General features: G+C 42.1%; 2 protein-coding genes across 6 annotated transcripts in view; both read left to right on the forward strand.

The window, feature by feature from the left end:
• Positions 1-1895: 1895 nt before the first annotated feature.
• The window catches only part of LOC139331568 (protocadherin alpha-C2-like), a 208430-nt gene continuing 188107 nt past the window's right edge, over positions 1896-22218 (forward strand). Inside the window, exon 1 of one of the 5 annotated variants that reach the window (XM_070963098.1) lies at positions 1896-4463. In XM_070963098.1, coding sequence (XP_070819199.1) covers positions 2106-4463 — 2358 coding nt within the window. In that variant the 5' untranslated portion in view covers positions 1896-2105. Of the gene's footprint in view, positions 4464-5445; positions 7984-12062; positions 14747-14867; positions 18397-18554; positions 21685-22218 lie in introns of those variants that run through there. The other 4 variants (XM_070963105.1, XM_070963101.1, XM_070963093.1 and 1 more) reach the window with 4 other exon arrangements.
• On the forward strand, positions 8988-11807 carry LOC139331580 (protocadherin alpha-3-like). The gene has a single exon (XM_070963121.1). It carries the CDS (start codon positions 9150-9152, stop codon positions 11511-11513), a length of 2364 nt encoding a protein of 787 aa, XP_070819222.1. The 5' UTR covers positions 8988-9149; the 3' UTR covers positions 11514-11807.

Raw genomic sequence — 22218 nt, forward strand, 5'->3', positions numbered from 1 at the left:
ACCACCAGCTGGCAGTAGTTGGTTAACACATGTGCACCATCATGTGTCAAGCTGAAACTTATTTTATACATTATGTATTTGAATATTTTGGCCGTCTTATTTGCTTTTTTTTTTTTTTTTTTTTGGTAATTTTGAAGAGGGGGGAAAAAAAACAAAAACATTTTGATGATGTTTTATATGTGTGTCTTTTGAAAATAATGTCTGGTCTGCAAGTACATGCTTTGCCCTTGATATCGTCATTCCAAAGTAATTCTTGTAAATAAACCATGATGGAGGGATATTACTGCGAAATGGGCTAAATGTATCTTACATATTTTAGAGAATCAGTAGCATCAGGGCACGTGGGTACAGCTGACTTTCTTTGTCTGCAGCATTCACAGCTCCTGCATCATTCACCCTCTGCCTCCGTCCTTCCTGAGCCCTGCTTGCTTTCAGCACCATAGACAGTGACACGCCTATTGGAGCTGCGTTGCCATGGCGACGTGCTGTCGGTTCGCCAGAGCACGCGGTGTGCTCTGAAGCTTCCTGTCATTAAATATTCAGACATGCCCCCCTCCACTTCACAGTGCAGCATCCGCAGCTTGCAGACATCAGCTGGGAGTTCTCTGCGAAATATTATGCCTACCTCTGCCCACCAGGGGCTGATAATAATGGAAACGGCATGCTTTCAAACAATGTGCAGCATGTGGTCATCGATGGAGGCAGAAGTGGGAGGAGGCGTTGCAGAATGCGGCAGTGCTCGTGCACGCGCACGTATACGTTTGGCCTAATTCCAGAGCAGTACGCAGCCGTAGCAAGTGGGAGGGGTGCGAAGATGCGGTTTTTTCCCACTATGTAGGTCACTTTAGTTTCCATTTGCTGCGATCGCCGTATTTTTTTTTTTTTTTTTCGTTTTCCGTCATAATTTATTAATTTTCCCATGGCCTGATGGCTTCTGCATGGGGCACAAGGCACGGTTACATATGAGCAATGCAAACATAGGAGTGAGCTCATCATAGCTGCGCTTGCAGGTTTAATCCATGAGATGTCGCTGCTCACTGCTGCAATAAGAGAAAGGTTGTGGGAGTGTGCAGAGTACACCAGTAAAAGCACAAATGTGGATGTCAACAGATTTACCCACATCATCACCTACCAAATAAAAAAATTAGAAAGAATAAAAAAAATGGAAAATATACCTTTTGTTTTCAACAAATTACCTGGAAATAACTGTGGAATCCAATTCTAGAAAAAATTGGAGCCAGTGTTCAGTTGGTGCACTTTCAGTTATTGAATAACAATTAATTGCTATCTTAAGGGAGTGTAAATGAATTATTTATTTGAGTTTGGGTTTTACTCTTCTTTCAAGGAAGTCCTTTTTCCCTGTAATCAAGTTAGCACAGCTCTTTCCAGGAAACTCATTGTTGTTGTTGTACAGAAGAAAATAGAAATTGCTCATGTGCATTTTGTAATTGTTCATTTTTATCCCAACACACTTGGTTGCCATTATTTTCTTCAGTGTTTGGAGACAAATAAAACTGCTGTTTACTTTCTCAATAAACAATGGGAGGTTGCGCTTCACTGTGGCGGTCTTTAAAGTCTGTTTTGGCAACAGCGATTTATGTGACTTTAATGGCAAATGTTTATTGACTTTTATTCCCTCTCCGATTTTAAATTTCAGTCGTGTTTTTCAGAATCCGCGTGGAAGACCAACCTTTAGCACACGGTAATGTTAAAATAATACCCTTTTTTTTATCTCGTGCGATCAAAACTTCTACTCCTCAGATCGTCTACTTTCCAACTGTAGATGTGGAGTGGCGTTTCAGCAAAATCATACGATATGTAAATGGAAGGAGACGTCTCATGAGCACCACACCATCCTCACACTGACAATGGGTGGTGCTGTTACACTATATATCACCACAGCGGCTGTGAGTGAGGAGAGATCTCCTCTGCATGTACGCTCAGTAACAACCAAAAGAGACAGACTGAACAGCTTTCGTTTTTCAGTCAGAATGACGGTTCCCGCAGACATTTTTTGTTTATCATCAGTGCGGGGAAACTGAAAAGCCAAGAGGAACTTTTGTTGTCGGATCTAAAACCGATGATTAAAAAGCTTTTGCTAAAAAATGGCGACAACGGCGATCAAAGGACCATGGCTGCATGTGTGGATTTCTTTTTGTCTGGCTCTGATTTTGACTCACTTGGAAGGAATCTCTGCTCAGATACGATATTCCATCCAGGAAGAATTAAAATTAGGCACGGCCGTGGGAAATATAGCCAAAGACCTTGGATTAGATCTCGGAGGACTGACGAACAGGAATCTTCGTGTCGTGTCAGGGACAAAGCAGGATCTGTTCAAGGTAAACCCCAGAGATGGTGTTTTGTCGGTGAACCAGAGAGTAGACAGGGAGGAGCTGTGTGCAAAAACGGTTCCATGCATCACGAGTCTGAAAGCAGTTGTAGAAAATCCTCTAGAGATGCACCAAGTAATAGTTGAGATTATAGATGTAAACGACAATTCGCCGAAATTCCCTGAAGAAAACTACACTTTAGAGGTGCTGGAGTCCGCCGTAGTTGGGTCTCGATTTCAGATAGAAGGAGCACACGACTTGGATGTTGGATTGAATTCCTTACAGTCATACAAGCTAAACCATAACCAGTATTTTCGCCTGGAAACTGAAGAATTTGGAGAGGATGGAAAGGTTCCGTTCCTAATATCACAGCAACCTTTAGACAGAGAGCGCGCCGCTCAACACTGGTTATTATTAACAGCCACAGATGGGGGTAAACCATCAAAATCTGGTACTATTAATATCACTGTTATTGTATCTGATGTAAATGACAACCCGCCAGTGTGTGATAAACAGAAATACACCGTAACAATAAAGGAAAACGCACCTGTGGGAACATTTCTGCTGACAGTAAACGCAACTGACGCAGATGAGGGGGTGAACGGTGAGATCGAATATTCGTTACGGAGTAAACTCAGAGGACTCTCATCTGAGCCCTTTGATTTGAATAGTAGAACCGGCAAACTAACGGTGAAGGGGGGTCTCGATTACGAGGAGAAACAAGTGTATGAGCTTAAAATACTGGCTGCGGACAAAGGTGCCGTGCCTCTCTCCACACACTGCAATGTTGTTGTGAGAGTGGAAGACGTGAACGACAACCCACCCGAAATAGACATCACATCCCTCTCAAGCCGCATTCCAGAGGATGCCCCTCCTGGTACGGTGGTGGCGTTGATGGGGGTGACGGACCTTGACTCGGGTGTGAACGGACAAGTGGTGTGTAGTGTGCCGGGTCATTTACCTTTTGACTTAAAGGCATCCCCTGACGGACAGTCATACTCTTTGGTCACAAAAGACTACCTAGATAAGGAAAGAATACATATGTATGATATTACAATAACAGCAAAGGATTTAGGGAGCCCCGCCCTGTCATCCACGAAGGTGATACAGGTAGATGTGCTAGATGTTAATGACAACAGTCCGTTGTTCACTGAAAGTCCATATACTTTTTATGTGCCTGAAAACAACAAGGCTGGGATGTCAATTTTTTCTGTGAGCGCGGCAGATGCTGATGGAGGTGAAAATGCGGCAGTCACATACTCACTGAACCGTAAGAATCCGGGGCCCACTGTCACCTCGTTTTTAAATATTAATGAGGTCAATGGTACAATTTCCGCTCTAAAAAGTTTCGACTTTGAAACAGTGAAAACTTTCCAGTTCCAAGTTGTTGCCACAGATTCCGGAACTCCGTCACTGAGCAGCAACGTCACAGTGAACGTGTTCATTCTGGATCAGAACGACAACGCTCCAGTCATCCTGTATCCACTCAGCTCCAACGGCTCTGCTGAAGGTGTGGAGGAGATTCCCCGCAATGTCAACGCAGGACACCTGGTGACCAAAGTCAGAGCCTATGACGCTGATATAGGATATAACGGCTGGTTACTGTTTTCACTGCAGGAAGTCACTGACCACAGTCTCTTTGGTTTGGACCGCTATACAGGGCAGATCAGAACACTTCGCTCATTCACAGAGACAGACGAGGCTGAGCATAAACTGCTCATACTGGTCAAAGACAATGGCAACGTTTCCCTCTCAGCAACAGCTACTGTGATTGTCAAAGTTGTGGAGCCCAAAGAGGCTTTTGCAGCGTCTGATGTTAAAAGTGCAGCAACGGTTGAAGAGGGGAATGATGTGACTTTTTATCTGATGATAACTTTGGGCTCAGTTTCAGTTCTTTTTATCATCAGTATCATCGTGCTGATTGCAATGCAGTGCTCCAAATCCACAGACTATACTTCAAAATATCTACAAGAGACTAATTATGATGGGACACTGTGTCACAGCATCCAGTACAGATCAGGAGACAAGCGGTACATGTTAGTTGGACCCAGAATGAGTATAGGATCTACTATAGTCCCTGGCAGCCATGCGAATACTCTCGTGCTTCCTGACAGGAGGAGGACATCTGGAGAGGTAAGACGAATGTTTTAATTTCAGTTCAAGCTTGTACTGGTCATATTGTGATGATATTCAAGTTGATATTGAAGTTTGAACTCGGATATGACCTTTTTATTACCGCACTACTACTATTACTGTCTGTACGTGTCTTCTTCAAAGTAAGTGGTTCCATCATTTGCAGTCTTGTTGCACAAGCTTGAAACTTGCTGCAATGCTTTTCATTAAAGTGCATCCAATCTGCAAAAGTCTCCAAAATTACTTTTTGTTGAGGGACACAAAGAAATAATGGAACACTGACACTGAAGTTTCAAAGTCTTAACTGATATACAGAAATGCTGGAAAACTATCAAGAAACCAACTTCTACATATCTATTACTGGCTATTTTAACTGGTTTCAAGTTGTGCTGTCCATGGTTCTGAAATTTTCCTTAGTTGGTTATGTTTCTTTTTTTCTTTTTGAACTATAATTAATGGTGTTAGATCTCAGTGAATTATCATTCCAGCTGAATGAAATCCCCCTTTCAAACAGTATCCTTACTTCTAGCCACTACTTTTGTACAATCAAAGTGAATCCACAGAATATTAAACAAAATAAAACTGTGGAGAACATTTGTTGTGTGCCTCTTCCATCCTGGCTGAAGGGGTTAGATGCTATTGAACAATGCATATAATTGCAGGTGATATTGTTTATCCTGTCATTTATCCAATAACAACACACCTGAGCCATGGAGTTGACTTGCTGGAGGAGGCAAAACCTGAGCATCTTCCACAGAGTGAATCTGAGGCTTTAGCTCATGAGATCATCTCCTGTTGTTCAAAACTACACTGTGGGCAGCATGGAGGCATGGAGCAGCCGATTGCGACAGAGAAGGAGATTGTGAAGAAATCCGCTTGTGATTTAGTATCGTGTTGCAGCCCGCTGTCCACATGGTGTCATCGTGGCCTAATGGTTGTGTGTTCATCCTATACAGGCCCTGCCCATCTCTGGGATATAGCTGATGGAGGTGCAAAGCTGACAGAGTACACATCGTAGGCTTTGCATCAAGTAATATGAATAGCGATTGATATTTCTGTGTGAAAGCTTCTGTTTGAGAGTCGTGAAATGGATCTAATTTTGCCAGTCGGATAAGCAGGTGGATTACTGTGTTTGATCAATAGAAAACCTTTATTTTGTCGCTTCACGATGGGAGAACGAGGACAAAGGCGCCGAGTGGACGGCTGGTGGGTTGTCGGGATTTCGTTGCTGTGCTTTGGGGAGCGAATTGTGGCTCAGCTAAGATACTCTGTTCCAGAAGAAATGCAGGTGGGATCCCCTGTCGGAAATGTGGCCAAGGATTTAGGGCTCGACATTAGTACTTTGACAGACAGGCGGTTTCGTATTGTTTCCGGGCCCAATCACGCTCTGTTTCAGTTAAATCCAAACAATGGTGTGTTGTACATTGGGAAAAATATGGACCGGGAAGAGCTGTGTGATGGATCCAAGGTTTGCATGATAAACCTGAAAATTGTTGTTGAAAGCCCACTGGAAATACATTACGTTGGCGTTGAAATAACGGATGTTAATGACCATACACCGACTTTCCCAGAAAGCGAGCAGCGACTGGAAATCGCGGAGCACAGACCTCCAGGTACTCGTTTCCAAATTCATGCGGCGAGAGACCCAGATGTCGGTACACACTCAGTTCGATTATATAAACTGAGCACAAATGACCTTTTTGATATTGATGTTAGAGACAATGAAGACGAGAAGATACCATTTTTAGTGCTGAAAAAGCTGTTGGACAGGGAACAAAAGGCAGAACACCGTTTAGTGTTAACTGCTCTTGATGGGGGAAGTCCGTCGAAATCTGGGAGCCTTAATTTAACTGTTACTGTGCTGGATACAAATGATAACCATCCCGTGTTCAGCAAAGATATATACACGGTGTCATTAGATGAAAATGCCCCGAATGGAACTCTTGTAATACAATTAAACGCTACAGATTCAGATGAAGGTTCAAACAGTGAAATTGAATACACGTTTGGAAAAACACAAAAGAAAAAGGTGCATGACACATTTGAACTAGACAGCATCACAGGAGAAATTCGAGTGAAAGGAAACGTGGACTTTGAGGACACGGAGGTTTATAGACTTGATCTGCAGGCCTCTGATAAAGGCCAGCCACCTTGGACGGCCGAAAGCAGGGTTGTGATAAAAATAAAAGATGTAAATGATAATAAACCAAACATTGAAGTAACATCATTGTCCAACGTAGTCCCAGAGAATTCAAAGCCTGGCACTGTGATCTCTCTGATCAGTGTTACGGACAGAGATTCGGGAGTTAATGGAAAAGTTATCTGTAAAATCTCGGATGGTGTTCCGTTTGACTTGACGCCATCGGTTGAGGAGAACATGTACTCTCTTGTCACAAAGGGGCGTTTAGACCGAGAAACTGTGTCACATTATGACATCACAATAACAGCCACTGACTGCGGCGAGCCTCCACTTTCCACTGCAAAAACGTTGAGTGTTCAGGTGTCTGATGTAAATGACAACAGACCCAATTTCAGTCAGAATCCATCTGAACTTTATCTAGTAGAAAACAATGTCCCAGGAGCATCAATCTTTTCAGTAAGTGCAGCCGATAATGATCTGAATGAAAATGCAGCAATAACATATCACATTGTAAGAGGTGATGGGCTGCAGGGTGACATGACATCCTTCCTGAATGTTAATTCTGAAAACGGACAGATATCCGCGCTTAAAAGTTTCGACTTTGAAACAGTGAAAACTTTCCAGTTCCAAGTTGTTGCCACAGATTCCGGAACTCCGTCACTGAGCAGCAACGTCACAGTGAACGTGTTCATTCTGGATCAGAACGACAACGCTCCAGTCATCCTGTATCCACTCAGCTCCAACGGCTCTGCTGAAGGTGTGGAGGAGATTCCCCGCAATGTCAACGCAGGACACCTGGTGACCAAAGTCAGAGCCTATGACGCTGATATAGGATATAACGGCTGGTTACTGTTTTCACTGCAGGAAGTCACTGACCACAGTCTCTTTGGTTTGGACCGCTATACAGGACAGATCAGAACACTTCGCTCATTCACAGAGACAGACGAGGCTGAGCATAAACTGCTCATAATGGTCAAAGACAATGGCAACGTTTCCCTCTCAGCAACAGCTACTGTCATTGTCAAAGTTGTGGAGCCCAAAGAGGCTTTTGCAGCGTCTGATGTTAAAAGTGCAGCAACGGTTGAAGAGGGGAATGATGTGACTTTTTATCTGATGATAACTTTGGGCTCAGTTTCAGTTCTTTTTATCATCAGTATCATCGTGCTGATTGCAATGCAGTGCTCCAAATCCACAGACTATACTTCAAAATATCTACAAGAGACTAATTATGATGGGACACTGTGTCACAGCATCCAGTACAGATCAGGAGACAAGCGGTACATGTTAGTTGGACCCAGAATGAGTATTGGATCTACTATAGTCCCTGGCAGCCATGCGAATACACTGGTGCTTCCTGACAGGAGGAGGACATCTGGAGAGGTAAGACTAATGTTTCAATTTCAGTTCAAGCTTGTACTGGTCATATTGTGATGATATTCAAGTTGGTATTGAAGTTTGAACTCGGATATGACATTTTTATTACCGCACTACTACTATTACTGTCTGTACGTGTCTTCTTCAAAGTAAGTGGTTCCATCATTTGCAGTCTTGTTGCACAAGCTTGAAACTTGCTGCAATGCTTTTCATTAAAGTGCATCCAATCTGCAAAAGTCTCCAAAATTACTTTTTGTTGAGGGACACAAAGCAATAATGGAACACTGACACTGAAGTTTCAAAGTCTTAACTGATTGCCATATACAGAAATGCTGGAAAACTATCAAGAAACCAACTTCTACATATCTATTACTGGCTATTTTAACTGGTTTCAAGTTGTGCTGTCCATGGTTCTGAAATTTTCCTTAGTTGGTTATGTTTCTTTTTGGACTATAATTAATGATGATAGATCGCAGTGAATTATCATTCCAGCCAAATGAAACCCCCCTCTCACTATTCTCACTTCCAGACACTACTTTTTATATAAATCAGAGTGAATCCACAGAGTATTGAATAAAATTAAACTGTGGGGAACATTTTAAATGTGTATCTCTTCCATCCTGGCTGAGGGGGTTAGATGCTATTGAACAATGCATATAATTGCAGGTGATATTATTTGTCCTGTCATTTATCCAATAACAACACACCTGAGCCATGGAGTTGACTTGCTGGAGGAGGCAAAACCTGAGCATCTTCCACAGAGTGAATCTGAGGCTTTAGCTCATGAGATCATCTCCTGTTGTTCAAAACTACACTGTGGGCAGCATGGAGGCATGGAGCAGCCGATTGCGACAGAGAAGGAGACTGTGAAGAAATCCGCTTGTGATTTAGTATCGAGTTGCAGCCCGCTGTCCACATGGTGTCATCGTGGCCTAATGGTTGTGTGTTCATCCTATACAGGCCCTGCCCATCTCTGGGATATAGCTGATGGAGGTGCAAAGCTGACAGAGTACACATCGTAGGCTTTGCATCAAGTAATATGAATAGCGATTGATATTTCTGTGTGAAAGCTTCTGTTTGAGAGTCGTGAAATGGATCTAATTTTGCCAGTCGGATAAGCAGGTGGATTACTGTGTTTGATCAATAGAAAACCTTTATTTTGTCGCTTCACGATGGGAGAACGAGGACAAAGGCGCCGAGTGAACGGCTGGTGGGTTGTCGGGATTTCGTTGCTGTGCTTTGGGGAGCGAATTGTGGCTCAGCTAAGATACTCTGTTCCAGAAGAAATGCAGGTGGGATCCCCTGTCGGAAATGTGGCCAAGGATTTAGGGCTCGACATTAGTACTTTGACAGACAGGCGGTTTCGTATTGTTTCCGGGCCCAATCACGCTCTGTTTCAGTTAAATCCAAACAATGGTGTGTTGTACATTGGGAAAAATATGGACCGGGAAGAGCTGTGTGATGGATCCAAGGTTTGCGTGATAAACCTGAAAATTGTTGTTGAAAGCCCACTGGAAATACATTACGTTGGCGTTGAAATAACGGATGTTAATGACCATACACCGACTTTCCCAGAAAGCGAGCAGCGACTGGAAATAGGAGAGCAAACACATCCAGGGACTCGTTTCCAAATTCATGCGGCGAGAGACCCAGATGTCGGTACACACTCAGTTCGATTATATAAATTGAGCCAGAATGAATTTTTTGACATTGAAGTTAGAGACAGCGAGGAGGAGAAGATACCATTTTTAGTGCTGAAAAAGCTGTTGGACAGGGAACAAAAGGCAGAACACCGTTTAGTGTTAACTGCTCTTGATGGGGGAAGTCCGTCGAAATCTGGGAGCCTTAATTTAACTGTTACTGTGCTGGATACAAATGATAACCGTCCAGTGTTCAGCAAAGATATATACACGGTGTCATTAGATGAAAATGCCCTGATTGGAGCTCTTGTAATACAATTAAACGCTACAGATTCAGATGAAGGTTTGAACAGTGAAATTGAATACACGTTTGGAAAAACACAAAAGAAAAAGGTGCATGACACATTTGAATTAGACAGCATCACAGGAGAAATTCGAGTGAAAGGAAACGTGGACTTTGAGGACACGGAGGTTTATAGACTTGATCTGCAGGCCTCTGATAAAGGCCAGCCACCTGCAACAGCCGGAAGCAGAGTTGTGATAAAAATAAAAGATGTAAATGATAATAAACCAGATATTGAAGTAACATCACTGTCCAACGTAGTCCCAGAAAATTCAAAGCCTGGCACTGTGATCTCTCTGATCAGTGTTACGGACAGAGATTCGGGAGTTAATGGAAAAGTTATCTGTAAAATCTCGGATGGTGTTCCGTTTGACTTGACGCCATCGGTTGAGGAGAACATGTACTCTCTTGTCACAAAGGGGCGTTTAGACCGAGAAACTGTGTCACATTATGACATCACAATAACAGCCACTGACTGCGGCGAGCCTCCACTTTCCACTGTAAAAACTTTGAGTGTTCAGGTGTCTGATGTAAATGACAACAGACCCAATTTCAGTCAGAATCCATTTGAACTTTATCTAGTAGAAAACAATGTCCCAGGAGCATCAATCTTTTCAGTAAGTGCAGCCGATAATGATCTGAATGAAAATGCAGCTATAACATATCACATTGTAAGAGGTGATGGGCTGCAGGGTGACATGACATCCTTCCTGAATGTTAATTCTGAAAACGGACAGATATCCGCGCTCAAAAGTTTCGACTTTGAAACAGTGAAAACTTTCCAGTTCCAAGTTGTTGCCACAGATTCTGGTACTCCGTCACTGAGCAGCAACGTCACAGTGAACGTGTTCATTCTGGATCAGAACGACAACGCTCCAGTCATCCTGTATCCACTCAGCTCCAACGGCTCTGCTGAAGGTGTGGAGGAGATTCCCCGCAATGTCAACGCAGGACACCTGGTGACCAAAGTCAGAGCCTATGACGCTGATATAGGATATAACGGCTGGTTACTGTTTTCACTGCAGGAAGTCACTGACCACAGTCTCTTTGGTTTGGACCGCTATACAGGACAGATCAGAACACTTCGCTCATTCACAGAGACAGACGAGGCTGAGCATAAACTGCTCATACTGGTCAAAGACAATGGCAACGTTTCCCTCTCAGCAACAGCTACTGTCATTGTCAAAGTTGTGGAGCCCAAAGAGGCTTTTGCAGCGTCTGATGTTAAAAGTGCAGCAACGGTTGAAGAGGGGAATGATGTGACTTTTTATCTGATGATAACTTTGGGCTCAGTTTCAGTTCTTTTTATCATCAGTATCATTGTGCTGATTGCAATGCAGTGCTCCAAATCCACAGACTATACTTCAAAATATCTACAAGAGACTAATTATGATGGGACACTGTGTCACAGCATCCAGTACAGATCAGGAGACAAGCGGTACATGTTAGTTGGACCCAGAATGAGTATTGGATCTACTATAGTCCCTGGCAGCCATGCGAATACACTGGTGCTTCCTGACAGGAGGAGGGCATCTGGAGAGGTAAGAGCTTGAAAGCAAAAACTACCTAATACCTCCTTTTGCCTTGTTGTGACCGCTGTCCGTGGTGCTGAAGTGCTTTTGCTTTTCTCCTTTGAAGCAAATAGAAGTTTCAACTTCTGAAATCATTTTGTTTTGGGTAGTTTGTATTTGACTTTTAACATTTCTAAATAGTCCACGAAATTCCAGCCAATAACTGACTGGAATTTATGAAGTTGATAGTGTTTTTGCTGAGTTGTGCTTGCAATTTGTGTCGGTTATATTGCTGAAATACTGGGGGAAATTTGACTGAAAGACCTCCCACGCATACATACATTTAGACAGCTGATTGTGGCTGCTTTACATGACTAATGCAACACATTCACCATCTGTGTTAAAAACATGATAATACACAAGTAATAATGACATTAGTGAAATAGATTAACTTTTATTGTTATGACTGCTGTAATGGAAATGAGGAATTTCGGAGAATAAGAATATCAGAATGTTTTGGAAGCAGTCTATGAGACCGCAAAGATGTTCGGGTTTGATTTTCAAGATCCTGGCATTTGTATGTTATTGTGTTGCAGTTAATGTATACTAATGTGACGACATCACAACTGTGACTGGGGAAAATTCGTATATCCTTGAAAATACGTTTATATAGTCTATTACTTCACAGTGATGACCTCTGGGTGTCACTGCAATATTGGGAAACGAAAGGAGACTTTGTCCCTCCCCTGAAAAAGCTTTTGTTTGCCATGAGCAGACAGGCATTTGAATCAAGCACGCCAGCCGAAGGATTCACGTTGCACATTTTTTAACTATGCGATTCTCAGCGGGGTAGAAATAGATATTTTTTGTGGCAGCAAGAGCCGTTCTTGTGATTTCACTGTGTTGTAGTTACTACCATAATGGGGACTGATGCAAAAATTCGAACCAGGGACTGTAACTGGTTTGCTTTTCATTTGGCTCTACTGCTGTTTTTCGGAGGGCAAGCTTTTGCTCAGATAAGATACTCCGTTCCAGAGGAGGTGAAAGAAGGAACTGTGGTTGGAAATATTGCGAAAGATCTTGGCCTTGACGTCACCTCTTTGTTTGACCGACGGTTCCGTGTTGTGTCCGGATCTAAGGAAACATTCTTTGAGGTAAACCAGGACAATGGGGCACTCTATGTCTGTAAGAAAATCGACCGAGAGGAGCTCTGTCAGGGCAGTGGTGCGTGTCTACTGGAGCTAAAAATCCTGGTCGAAAAACCTTTGGAAATGCATCACGTAATTGTAGAAATTACTGATGTAAATGATCATTCTCCTATTTTTTCTGAAAAAGAGCAGACGTTTGAAATTTTTGAACAAACATTACCAGGAAGGCGATTGCAGTTACACACAGCTCGTGATCCCGATGCAGGGATAAACTCTATTCGCACATACACCTTAACGTCAAATGAACATTTTGAAATAGATATCCGTCAAAGCGATGAGGAAAAAATTCCATTTTTAGTGCTGAAGAAATCGTTAGACAGAGAACAAACAAGAAAACACTTCTTATTTGTTACAGCAGTTGATGGAGGTAAACCTCAAAGATCAGGGAAATTAAATGTTTCTATTGTTGTTCTTGACAGTAATGATAATCGTCCAATGTTTAGTCAAGAGATTTATCAAATTGAAGTTAAAGAAAATGTTGCAATCGGTACTTCATTATGTAAAATAAACGCGACAGATCCCGATGAAGGCACCAACAGTGAAATTGATTATAGCCTTGGAAAAACTCTCAAGAAAAAAATCTATGACATTTTTGAATTGGACAAATTAACTGGAGAAATTAGAGTAAAAGGAATAGTGGACTATGAAGAAAATGACGTTTACAAACTTGATGTTGAGGCATCCGATAAAGGAACACCTCCACTGACAGGTGAGTGTAGAGTCATTATAAAGATCATAGATGTCAACGATAATCCACCAGAAATAGAAGTAACATCACTGTCAAATACAGTGTCTGAAGATTCAAAACCGGGCACAGTTATTTCATTACTTAGTGTAACAGATAAAGACTCCGGTATCAATGGAAAAATAATATCAAGCATAACCTCTGACGTGCCGTTTGAATTAAAACCTTCTTATAAAGAGAACATATATTCAGTTGTCACGACAAAATTTTTGGATCGAGAGGAGGTGTCACATTATGACATAACAATAAAAGCCACTGATTGTGGTGAACCTCCCTTATCCACTTTTAAAACCCTCAGTATTCAGATATTAGATGTGAATGACAAAAGTCCACATTTCGAACAAAGACCATTGCAGTTTTATCTGGTAGAAAATAACGTTGCTGGAGCATCAATATTCTCTGTAAGCGCAACGGACAATGATGAGAATGACAATGCAGTTATTTCTTACCATATTGTTCGAGGAGGAAGTGAAAATGATGTAACATCATTCCTAAATATAAATTCTGATAATGGACACATCACTGCGCTAAAAAGTTTCGATTTTGAAACAGTGACAACTTTCCAGTTCCAAGTTGTTGCCACAGATTCTGGAACTCCGTCACTGAGCAGCAACGTCACAGTGAACGTGTTCATTCTGGATCAGAACGACAACGCTCCAGTCATCCTGTATCCACTCAGCTCCAACGGCTCTGCTGAAGGTGTGGAGGAGATTCCCCGCAATGTCAACGCAGGACACCTGGTGACCAAAGTCAGAGCCTATGACGCTGATATAGGATATAACGGCTGGTTACTGTTTTCACTGCAGGAAGTCACTGACCACAGTCTCTTTGGTTTGGACCGCTATACAGGACAGATCAGAACACTTCGCTCATTCACAGAGACAGACGAGGCTGAGCATAAACTGCTCATACTGGTCAAAGACAATGGCAACGTTTCCCTCTCAGCAACAGCTACTGTCATTGTCAAAGTTGTGGAGCCCAAAGAGGCTTTTGCAGCGTCTGATGTTAAAAGTGCAGCAACGGTTGAAGAGGGGAATGATGTGACTTTTTATCTGATGATAACTTTGGGCTCAGTTTCAGTTCTTTTTATCATCAGTATCATCGTGCTGATTGCAATGCAGTGCTCCAAATCCACAGACTATACTTCAAAATATCTACAAGAGACTAATTATGATGGGACACTGTGTCACAGCATCCAGTACAGATCAGGAGACAAGCGGTACATGTTAGTTGGACCCAGAATGAGTATTGGATCTACTATAGTCCCTGGCAGCCATGCGAATACACTGGTGCTTCCTGACAGGAGGAGAGCTTCTGGAGAGGTAAGAGCTCACAACAATATGATACACAACACATAATATGCCTTCCGTTCTGTTATTGTTTCTTGGTTAATGGCACGTTCTCTTTTTTTTTTTTTTTTTTTTTTTTTTTTTTTTTATCACGTTCCTAAAACCCATAGTTCACACAATACTACGGAACATCTAAAATCAAAGTCGACCATACTACAAGTCTGATTCAGCTTATTATTTGAATCTTTATCCAGCGTACGCAATATGGTGTGAACAGTGTTGAGTAAAAGTTGCTTGAATCTGTTGAAGTTCAGTTTTAACGTTGTCCAGGAGAGTTGTTCTGACAGTGGTCGTGCTTTACTAATTCTTTTGATAACGCAAAGATTCTGCAGATTGCTGGGTTATTATTCTATTGTCGTCCAACCCTTTCCATTATCATTAATGCTTACGCATGGGAAGAAATGTAGGGGTGTCACGCAAGGCCTAATTTCGTTGGTGTCCACAACAGTCACACTGCTCTACAGTTTTTGTCCATACTGCAATTGCCATTTGTGTATCATTTGCAAGGCTATGTCAGCTGGTGAATACCAAATATTTCAGATAGGTAAAATAGTCCACTTTCTGTCATCGCTTTCAAAGACCACAAACTTTGCATAATTCTGACTGTCGTCCATGACAACGAATGATTTAGCGTCACCCCTCCTAAAGATAACAGCACGTAAGAATTGCAAACTACATTTAGACCGAGTATCTGCAATATTTCTTTAACATACCAGTAATAGGAAAATCTGGATTTACTGGTGTTCCCGCTGATTTGCTTGAGCCCTGATCAGGAGGCTCGATGTCTTTGGTTCAGAAAGAGACCGGCAAACGTGTGGTTCAGGTCTCTATCCATAGTGCTGAAACGCAGCTGCTTTTTTGTTCATGTGCACAAAGAAGATACAATAAAGGAATTCCAGTAACTGTAATGTTTTTAACACATTCAACTGGTCCGGCTTTTCCACGTTATTTAGGGACATCTTACGCATATTTTGCTTAAAAATGACATTTTGATCAGGTGTTTAAATGCTGACATCTTAATGGGAAATAGCCTTGTACTTTCCAAGCGACCTCTGGGTGTCGGTATTACACTGGGAAAGGAAACTCTGTCCCTCCCATCACAAAGCTTTTGTTCGCCGCTTGAAGAAAGCAGAGAAAGCGTTTGAATCGAGCTCTGCACCCGATGGAATCGTGTTGTGCTATATGTAAATTTGCGACACAAAACGGCTTTGATATAGACATTTCAGACAGAAACGGATTTTTGTCTGTTAATGTGTTGTTGGATCACGATGGCCATCGAAAGACAAACTCGAAGAAGGGTCTGCGCCTGGTTTGCTTTTCATTTGGTTCTACTGCTGTTTGTCGGAAAAGCGGCTTTGGCAGAAATAAGATACTCCGTTCCAGAGGAGGTGAAAGATGGAACTGTGGTTGGAAATGTTGCGAAGGATCTTGGCCTTGACATTTCTTCTTTGCTTCATCGGCGGTTCCGTGTTGCTTCTGAATCAAAGGAGACATATTTTGAGGTAAACCAGGACAATGGGGTTCTCTACGTCCTTAAGAAAATCGACAGAGAGGAGCTCTGTCAGGGCAGCGGTGCGTGTCTAATGGAGCTAAAAGTCATAGTCGAAAATCCTTTGGAAATACACTACGTGGTTGTAGAAATTACAGATGTCAATGATCACTCTCCTAGTTTCCCCGAAACGAAACAGACATTTGAAATAGGTGAACAAACATTGCCAGGAAGACGATTTCAACTACACACAGCTCGTGACCCCGATGCTGGAATTAACTCGATTCGCACGTACACTTTAACGTCAAATGAACATTTTGAACTGGACATCCGCCAAAGTGATGAGGAAAAAATACCATTTTTAGTGCTGAAGAAATCGTTAGACAGAGAACAAAAGGACAAACACACGCTGCTGGTTACAGCGGTTGATGGAGGTAAACCTCAAAGATCAGACACACTCAATATATCCATTTTTGTCCTTGACAGTAATGACAATCGTCCAATGTTTAGTCAGGAGATTTATCAAATTGCAATCAAAGAAAATGTTCCGATCGGCACTTCAGTATTAAAAATGAACGCGACAGATCCTGATGAAAGCACCAACAGCGAAATTGAATACAGCCTTGGAAAAACTCTCAAGAAAAAAGTCTATGACATTTTTGAATTGGACAAATTAACTGGAGAAATTAGAGTAAAAGGAATAGTGGACTATGAAGAAAACGACGTTCACAAACTTGATGTTGAGGCATCCGATAAAGGAACACCTCCACTGACAGGAGAGTGTAGAGTCATTATAAAGATAATAGATGTAAATGATAATCCACCAGAAATAGAAGTAACATCACTGTCAAATACAGTGTCTGAAGATTCAAAGCCTGGCACAATGATCTCTCTAATCAGTATGAGAGATAGAGACTCTGGTATCAATGGAAAAATTATTCCAAGCATAACCTCTGACGTGCCATTTGAATTAAAACCCTCCTATAAAGACAACATATATTCAGTGGTCACTACGGATTTTTTGGATCGAGAGGAGGTGTCACATTATGACATAACAATAAAAGCCAACGATTGTGGTGAACCTCCCTTATCCACTTTTAAGACTCTCAGTATTCAGATATCAGATGTGAATGACAACAGACCACAATTCTCTCAAAGTCCATTACAGTTTTATCTGGTTGAAAATAATGTTGCTGGAACATCAATATTCTCTGTAAGCGCAACGGACAATGATGAGAATGACAATGCAGCTATAACATATCATATCGTGAGAGATGGGAGTCAAAACGACATACTGTCTTTCCTAAATGTAAATTCAGATAACGGACAAATATCTGCACTAAAAAGTTTCGACTTTGAAACAGTGAAAACTTTCCAGTTCCACGTTGTTGCCACAGATTCTGGAACTCCGTCACTGAGCAGCAACGTCACAGTGAACGTGTTCATTCTGGATCAGAACGACAACGCTCCAGTCATCCTGTATCCACTCAGCTCCAACGGCTCTGCTGAAGGTGTGGAGGAGATTCCCCGCAATGTCAACGCAGGACACCTGGTGACCAAAGTCAGAGCCTATGACGCTGATATAGGATATAACGGCTGGTTACTGTTTTCACTGCAGGAAGTCACTGACCACAGTCTCTTTGGTTTGGACCGCTATACAGGACAGATCAGAACACTTCGCTCATTCACAGAGACAGACGAGGCTGAGCATAAACTGCTCATAATGGTCAAAGACAATGGCAACGTTTCCCTCTCAGCAACAGCTACTGTGATTGTCAAAGTTGTGGAGCCCAAAGAGGCTTTTGCAGCGTCTGATGTTAAAAGTGCAGCAACGGTTGAAGAGGGGAATGATGTGACTTTTTATCTGATGATAACTTTGGGCTCAGTTTCAGTTCTTTTTATCATCAGTATCATCGTGCTGATTGCAATGCAGTGCTCCAAATCCACAGACTATACGTCAAAATATCTACAAGAGACTAATTATGATGGGACACTGTGTCACAGCATCCAGTACAGATCAGGAGACAAGCGGTACATGTTAGTTGGACCCAGAATGAGTATTGGATCTACTATAGTCCCTGGCAGCCATGCGAATACACTGGTGCTCCCTGACAGAAGACGTACCTCTGGAGAGGTAAGACTAATTTATGATATTAATAGCTGACGTCTCACTTCTATGTAGTTGCCTCACATATTTTGGTTTTCTTCCACTTCAAAAGATGATTAGTTTTTCCAAAGTAAATGTTTGATTTTTTGCGGAAGAGCTGAATTTTTGTGATTTTTGTCTAAGCATTGTTCAGTGTTTTCCCTCCCTTGAAAGTATAAAATGTGTACTGGCTATTGAATCCAGCACTGTTACAAGAGCAACATATTTTGTGCCTCTGTCCATGATACTAAAGTTAGTCGTGTTGATTTTGGTCTTGTTATGGTGAATTTGAAGTCGTGTTTTATTATCTATAGGCAAGAGGAGAGAGCTTCATTGTCATTTTAACCACACTTGAAAGTTCAAATTGGCTGTCATAATAATAAGAGTGACTTGTTTGCGCTGTTCATGGTGCTGAACGTTTGTCTTAAGTATCTTCAGTGCTTCCACAGCTCCAGGTAGCAAAAACATACTTCAGCGGCCAGTGACGGGCGACGGGCTTCTCCTTAAGTAAACTATTACAAACAGGTTATTTCATTGACTGCTGGCTGCCCAGCGATGTGTTCGATATCAATGGAGAGCGGCTTGGATACTGAAAATTTAGTTGATGATGCATTTTTTGCGATTAAACTTCGCACTGGAGAGGTTTCTGTTCAGTCGAATCATGTTTTATATTCTCTGGAAGCATTGCATTATCCACTGGGTGTCAGTGTTACAGTGGGGAATTACTGAGGCTTCAGTCAAAATTGACTCTGCCCTCTGCAAGTGCGTTTTTCAGCTCGACCACAAAGAATGCCACCGTTTCGGATTTTTATCTCTACCTTTCCTACGCGAACGCGGTTTTCTCGCATTTAATCTCAGGACAGCCGGGGTTGTTTTGAGAGAAAGATACTTGTGGATGCTACTTCCAATGATTACGACAAAGGAGACAAAGGACAAAGGGGAAGAATGATGTCTTGGTCGCGTCCTCTGCTTTTCTCTCTGCTGTTTTGTCTTGGGGAGCTGGCTTTAGCTCAAATAAAATACTCGACTCCAGAGGAAGTTAAAGTGGGAGCCATCATTGGAAATGTTGCCAAGGATTTGGGCCTTGATGTCAGTACCTTGATGAACAGGCGTTTCCGTATTGTGTCCGGAGCTCAGGACGCGCTGTTTGAGGTAAACCCGAACAATGGGGTCTTGTATGTTCATAAGAATCTCGACCGAGAACAGCTGTGCGACGGGAACGGTGCTTGTTTAATAGATCTGAAAATCGTTGTTGAAAATCCACTTGAAGTCCATTATGTTACAGTAGAAATAACAGATGCGAACGACCATGCGCCGACGTTTGTCGAGAAAGAAAAGATAATAGAAATAGCAGAAAGCACTTCACCAGGTGCACGATTTCAACTACCAGGCGCCCGTGATCCCGATGTTGGAATTAATTCAGTCCAGCGCTACAAGCTCAGCCAAAACGAAAATTTTCATCTTGAAATTCGAGACAGAGGAGAGGATAAAATCCCCTTCTTAGTGTTGCAGAGGCACCTGGACAGAGAGCAGAAAACAAACCACAGCTTGATTTTAACCGCTATGGATGGAGGGACGCCGCTCAAATCAGCAAATCTTAATCTCACCATAAAGGTTCTGGATAACAATGATAACAGACCTACTTTTTCAAAAGAAGTTTATTCCGCGATATTACAAGAAAATGTTGCTTTGGATACAGTTGTAATTAAAGTCCACGCAACTGATCTAGACGAGGGAAGTAATGGCGGTGTTGAGTACGCCTTTGCTGGTGACGTTAACTCTAAGGTGTCGGAGCTATTTAGTCTTGACAGAAATACAGGCGAAATTCGAGTAAACGGACAAATTGACTATGAGACAGCTGATGTTTTCAAGTTAGACGTCCAAGCCTCTGACAAAGGTCAGCCTCCGATGACAACGGACTGTAGAGTTATAATAAAGATCCAAGATGTCAACGACAATAAACCAGAAATAGAAGTGACATCAATATCTAGTATGGTCCCAGAGGATTCAAAACATGGGACTGTGATCTCTCTAATTAGTGTTACAGACTTTGATTCTGGGCTGAATGGCAAAGTCATATGCAGTCTGACGGGGAATGTACCATTTGAATTAAAACCGTCTTTCAAAGAAAATATGTATTCATTAGTGACAAAAGAAACACTGGACAGGGAAACTGTGGCACATTATGACATTTCAATAACAGCTACTGACTGTGGTGAGCCTCCACTGTCCACATTCAAAACTCTGAGCATCCAAGTGTCAGATGTGAATGATAATATCCCAGAGTTCTCACACAGTCCCCTGGAATTATACTTGAGGGAGAACAACGCTCCTGGCGCATCAATATTTTCTGTGAGTGCATGTGATAAAGACTTGGAGGACAATGCTGCAGTGTCCTATCATATAGTTAGAGGACAAGGCGGTCATCATGATATGGCATCATTTCTGAATATAAATTCAGAAAATGGACAAATATCTGCACTAAAAAGTTTCGACTTTGAAACAGTGAAAACTTTCCAGTTCCACGTTGTTGCCACAGATTCTGGAACTCCGTCACTGAGCAGCAACGTCACAGTGAACGTGTTCATTCTGGATCAGAACGACAACGCTCCAGTCATCCTGTATCCACTCAGCTCCAACGGCTCTGCTGAAGGTGTGGAGGAGATTCCCCGCAATGTCAACGCAGGACACCTGGTGACCAAAGTCAGAGCCTATGACGCTGATATAGGATATAACGGCTGGTTACTGTTTTCACTGCAGGAAGTCACTGAGCACAGTCTCTTTGGTTTGGACCGCTATACAGGACAGATCAGAACACTTCGCTCATTCACAGAGACAGACGAGGCTGAGCATAAACTGCTCATACTGGTCAAAGACAATGGCAACGTTTCCCTCTCAGCAACAGCTACTGTCATTGTCAAAGTTGTGGAGCCCAAAGAGGCTTTTGCAGCGTCTGATGTTAAAAGTGCAGCAACGGTTGAAGAGGGGAATGATGTGACTTTTTATCTGATGATAACTTTGGGCTCAGTTTCAGTTCTTTTTATCATCAGTATCATCGTGCTGATTGCAATGCAGTGCTCCAAATCCACAGACTATACTTCAAAATATCTACAAGAGACTAATTATGATGGGACACTGTGTCACAGCATCCAGTACAGATCAGGAGACAAGCGGTACATGTTAGTTGGACCCAGAATGAGTATTGGATCTACTATAGTCCCTGGCAGCCATGCGAATACACTGGTGCTCCCTGACAGGAGGAGGACATCTGGAGAGGTAAGACCTTGAAAGTGAATGCCGCCGAATACAGTTTTTTTGTCTGGTTGTGACCGCTGTCTATGGTGCTGAAGTGCTTTCAATTTTCTGTTTTCAAGCAAAAGAGAACAGTTACAAATCTAGAAAGCACAGTGCTGTTTTTGAATATTTGGTCAATTTTTTACAGTTACATTTGTAAATCATCTACAAATTCCATCCAATAAGTCATTAAAAAGTATTCAGTTGGTGGTGTTTCTGCTGAGTTGTGCGAGCAGTTTGTGGTGGCTATACTGTTGTAATGCTGAGGGAAATGTGGCTGAAAGTCCTTACATACATACACTGAGACACCTGATTGTTACTGCTTTCCATGACTAATGCAACACATTTGGAATTCGTGTTCAAACAGAGCATAGTGCACAAGTAATAATAAAGATACTGAAATAAAATAACTACTGTTGCTACTGCTGTAATGTTAAAAAAAAACAGAGAGAGAGAGAGGGAGAGAATAAAATAGACCCATGATGAAATGGCATAATATTTGAATTGTTAAGTTAT

This window comes from Chaetodon trifascialis, chromosome 5, assembly GCF_039877785.1.
Source record: "Chaetodon trifascialis isolate fChaTrf1 chromosome 5, fChaTrf1.hap1, whole genome shotgun sequence".
NCBI lineage: Eukaryota > Metazoa > Chordata > Actinopteri > Chaetodontiformes > Chaetodontidae > Chaetodon > Chaetodon trifascialis.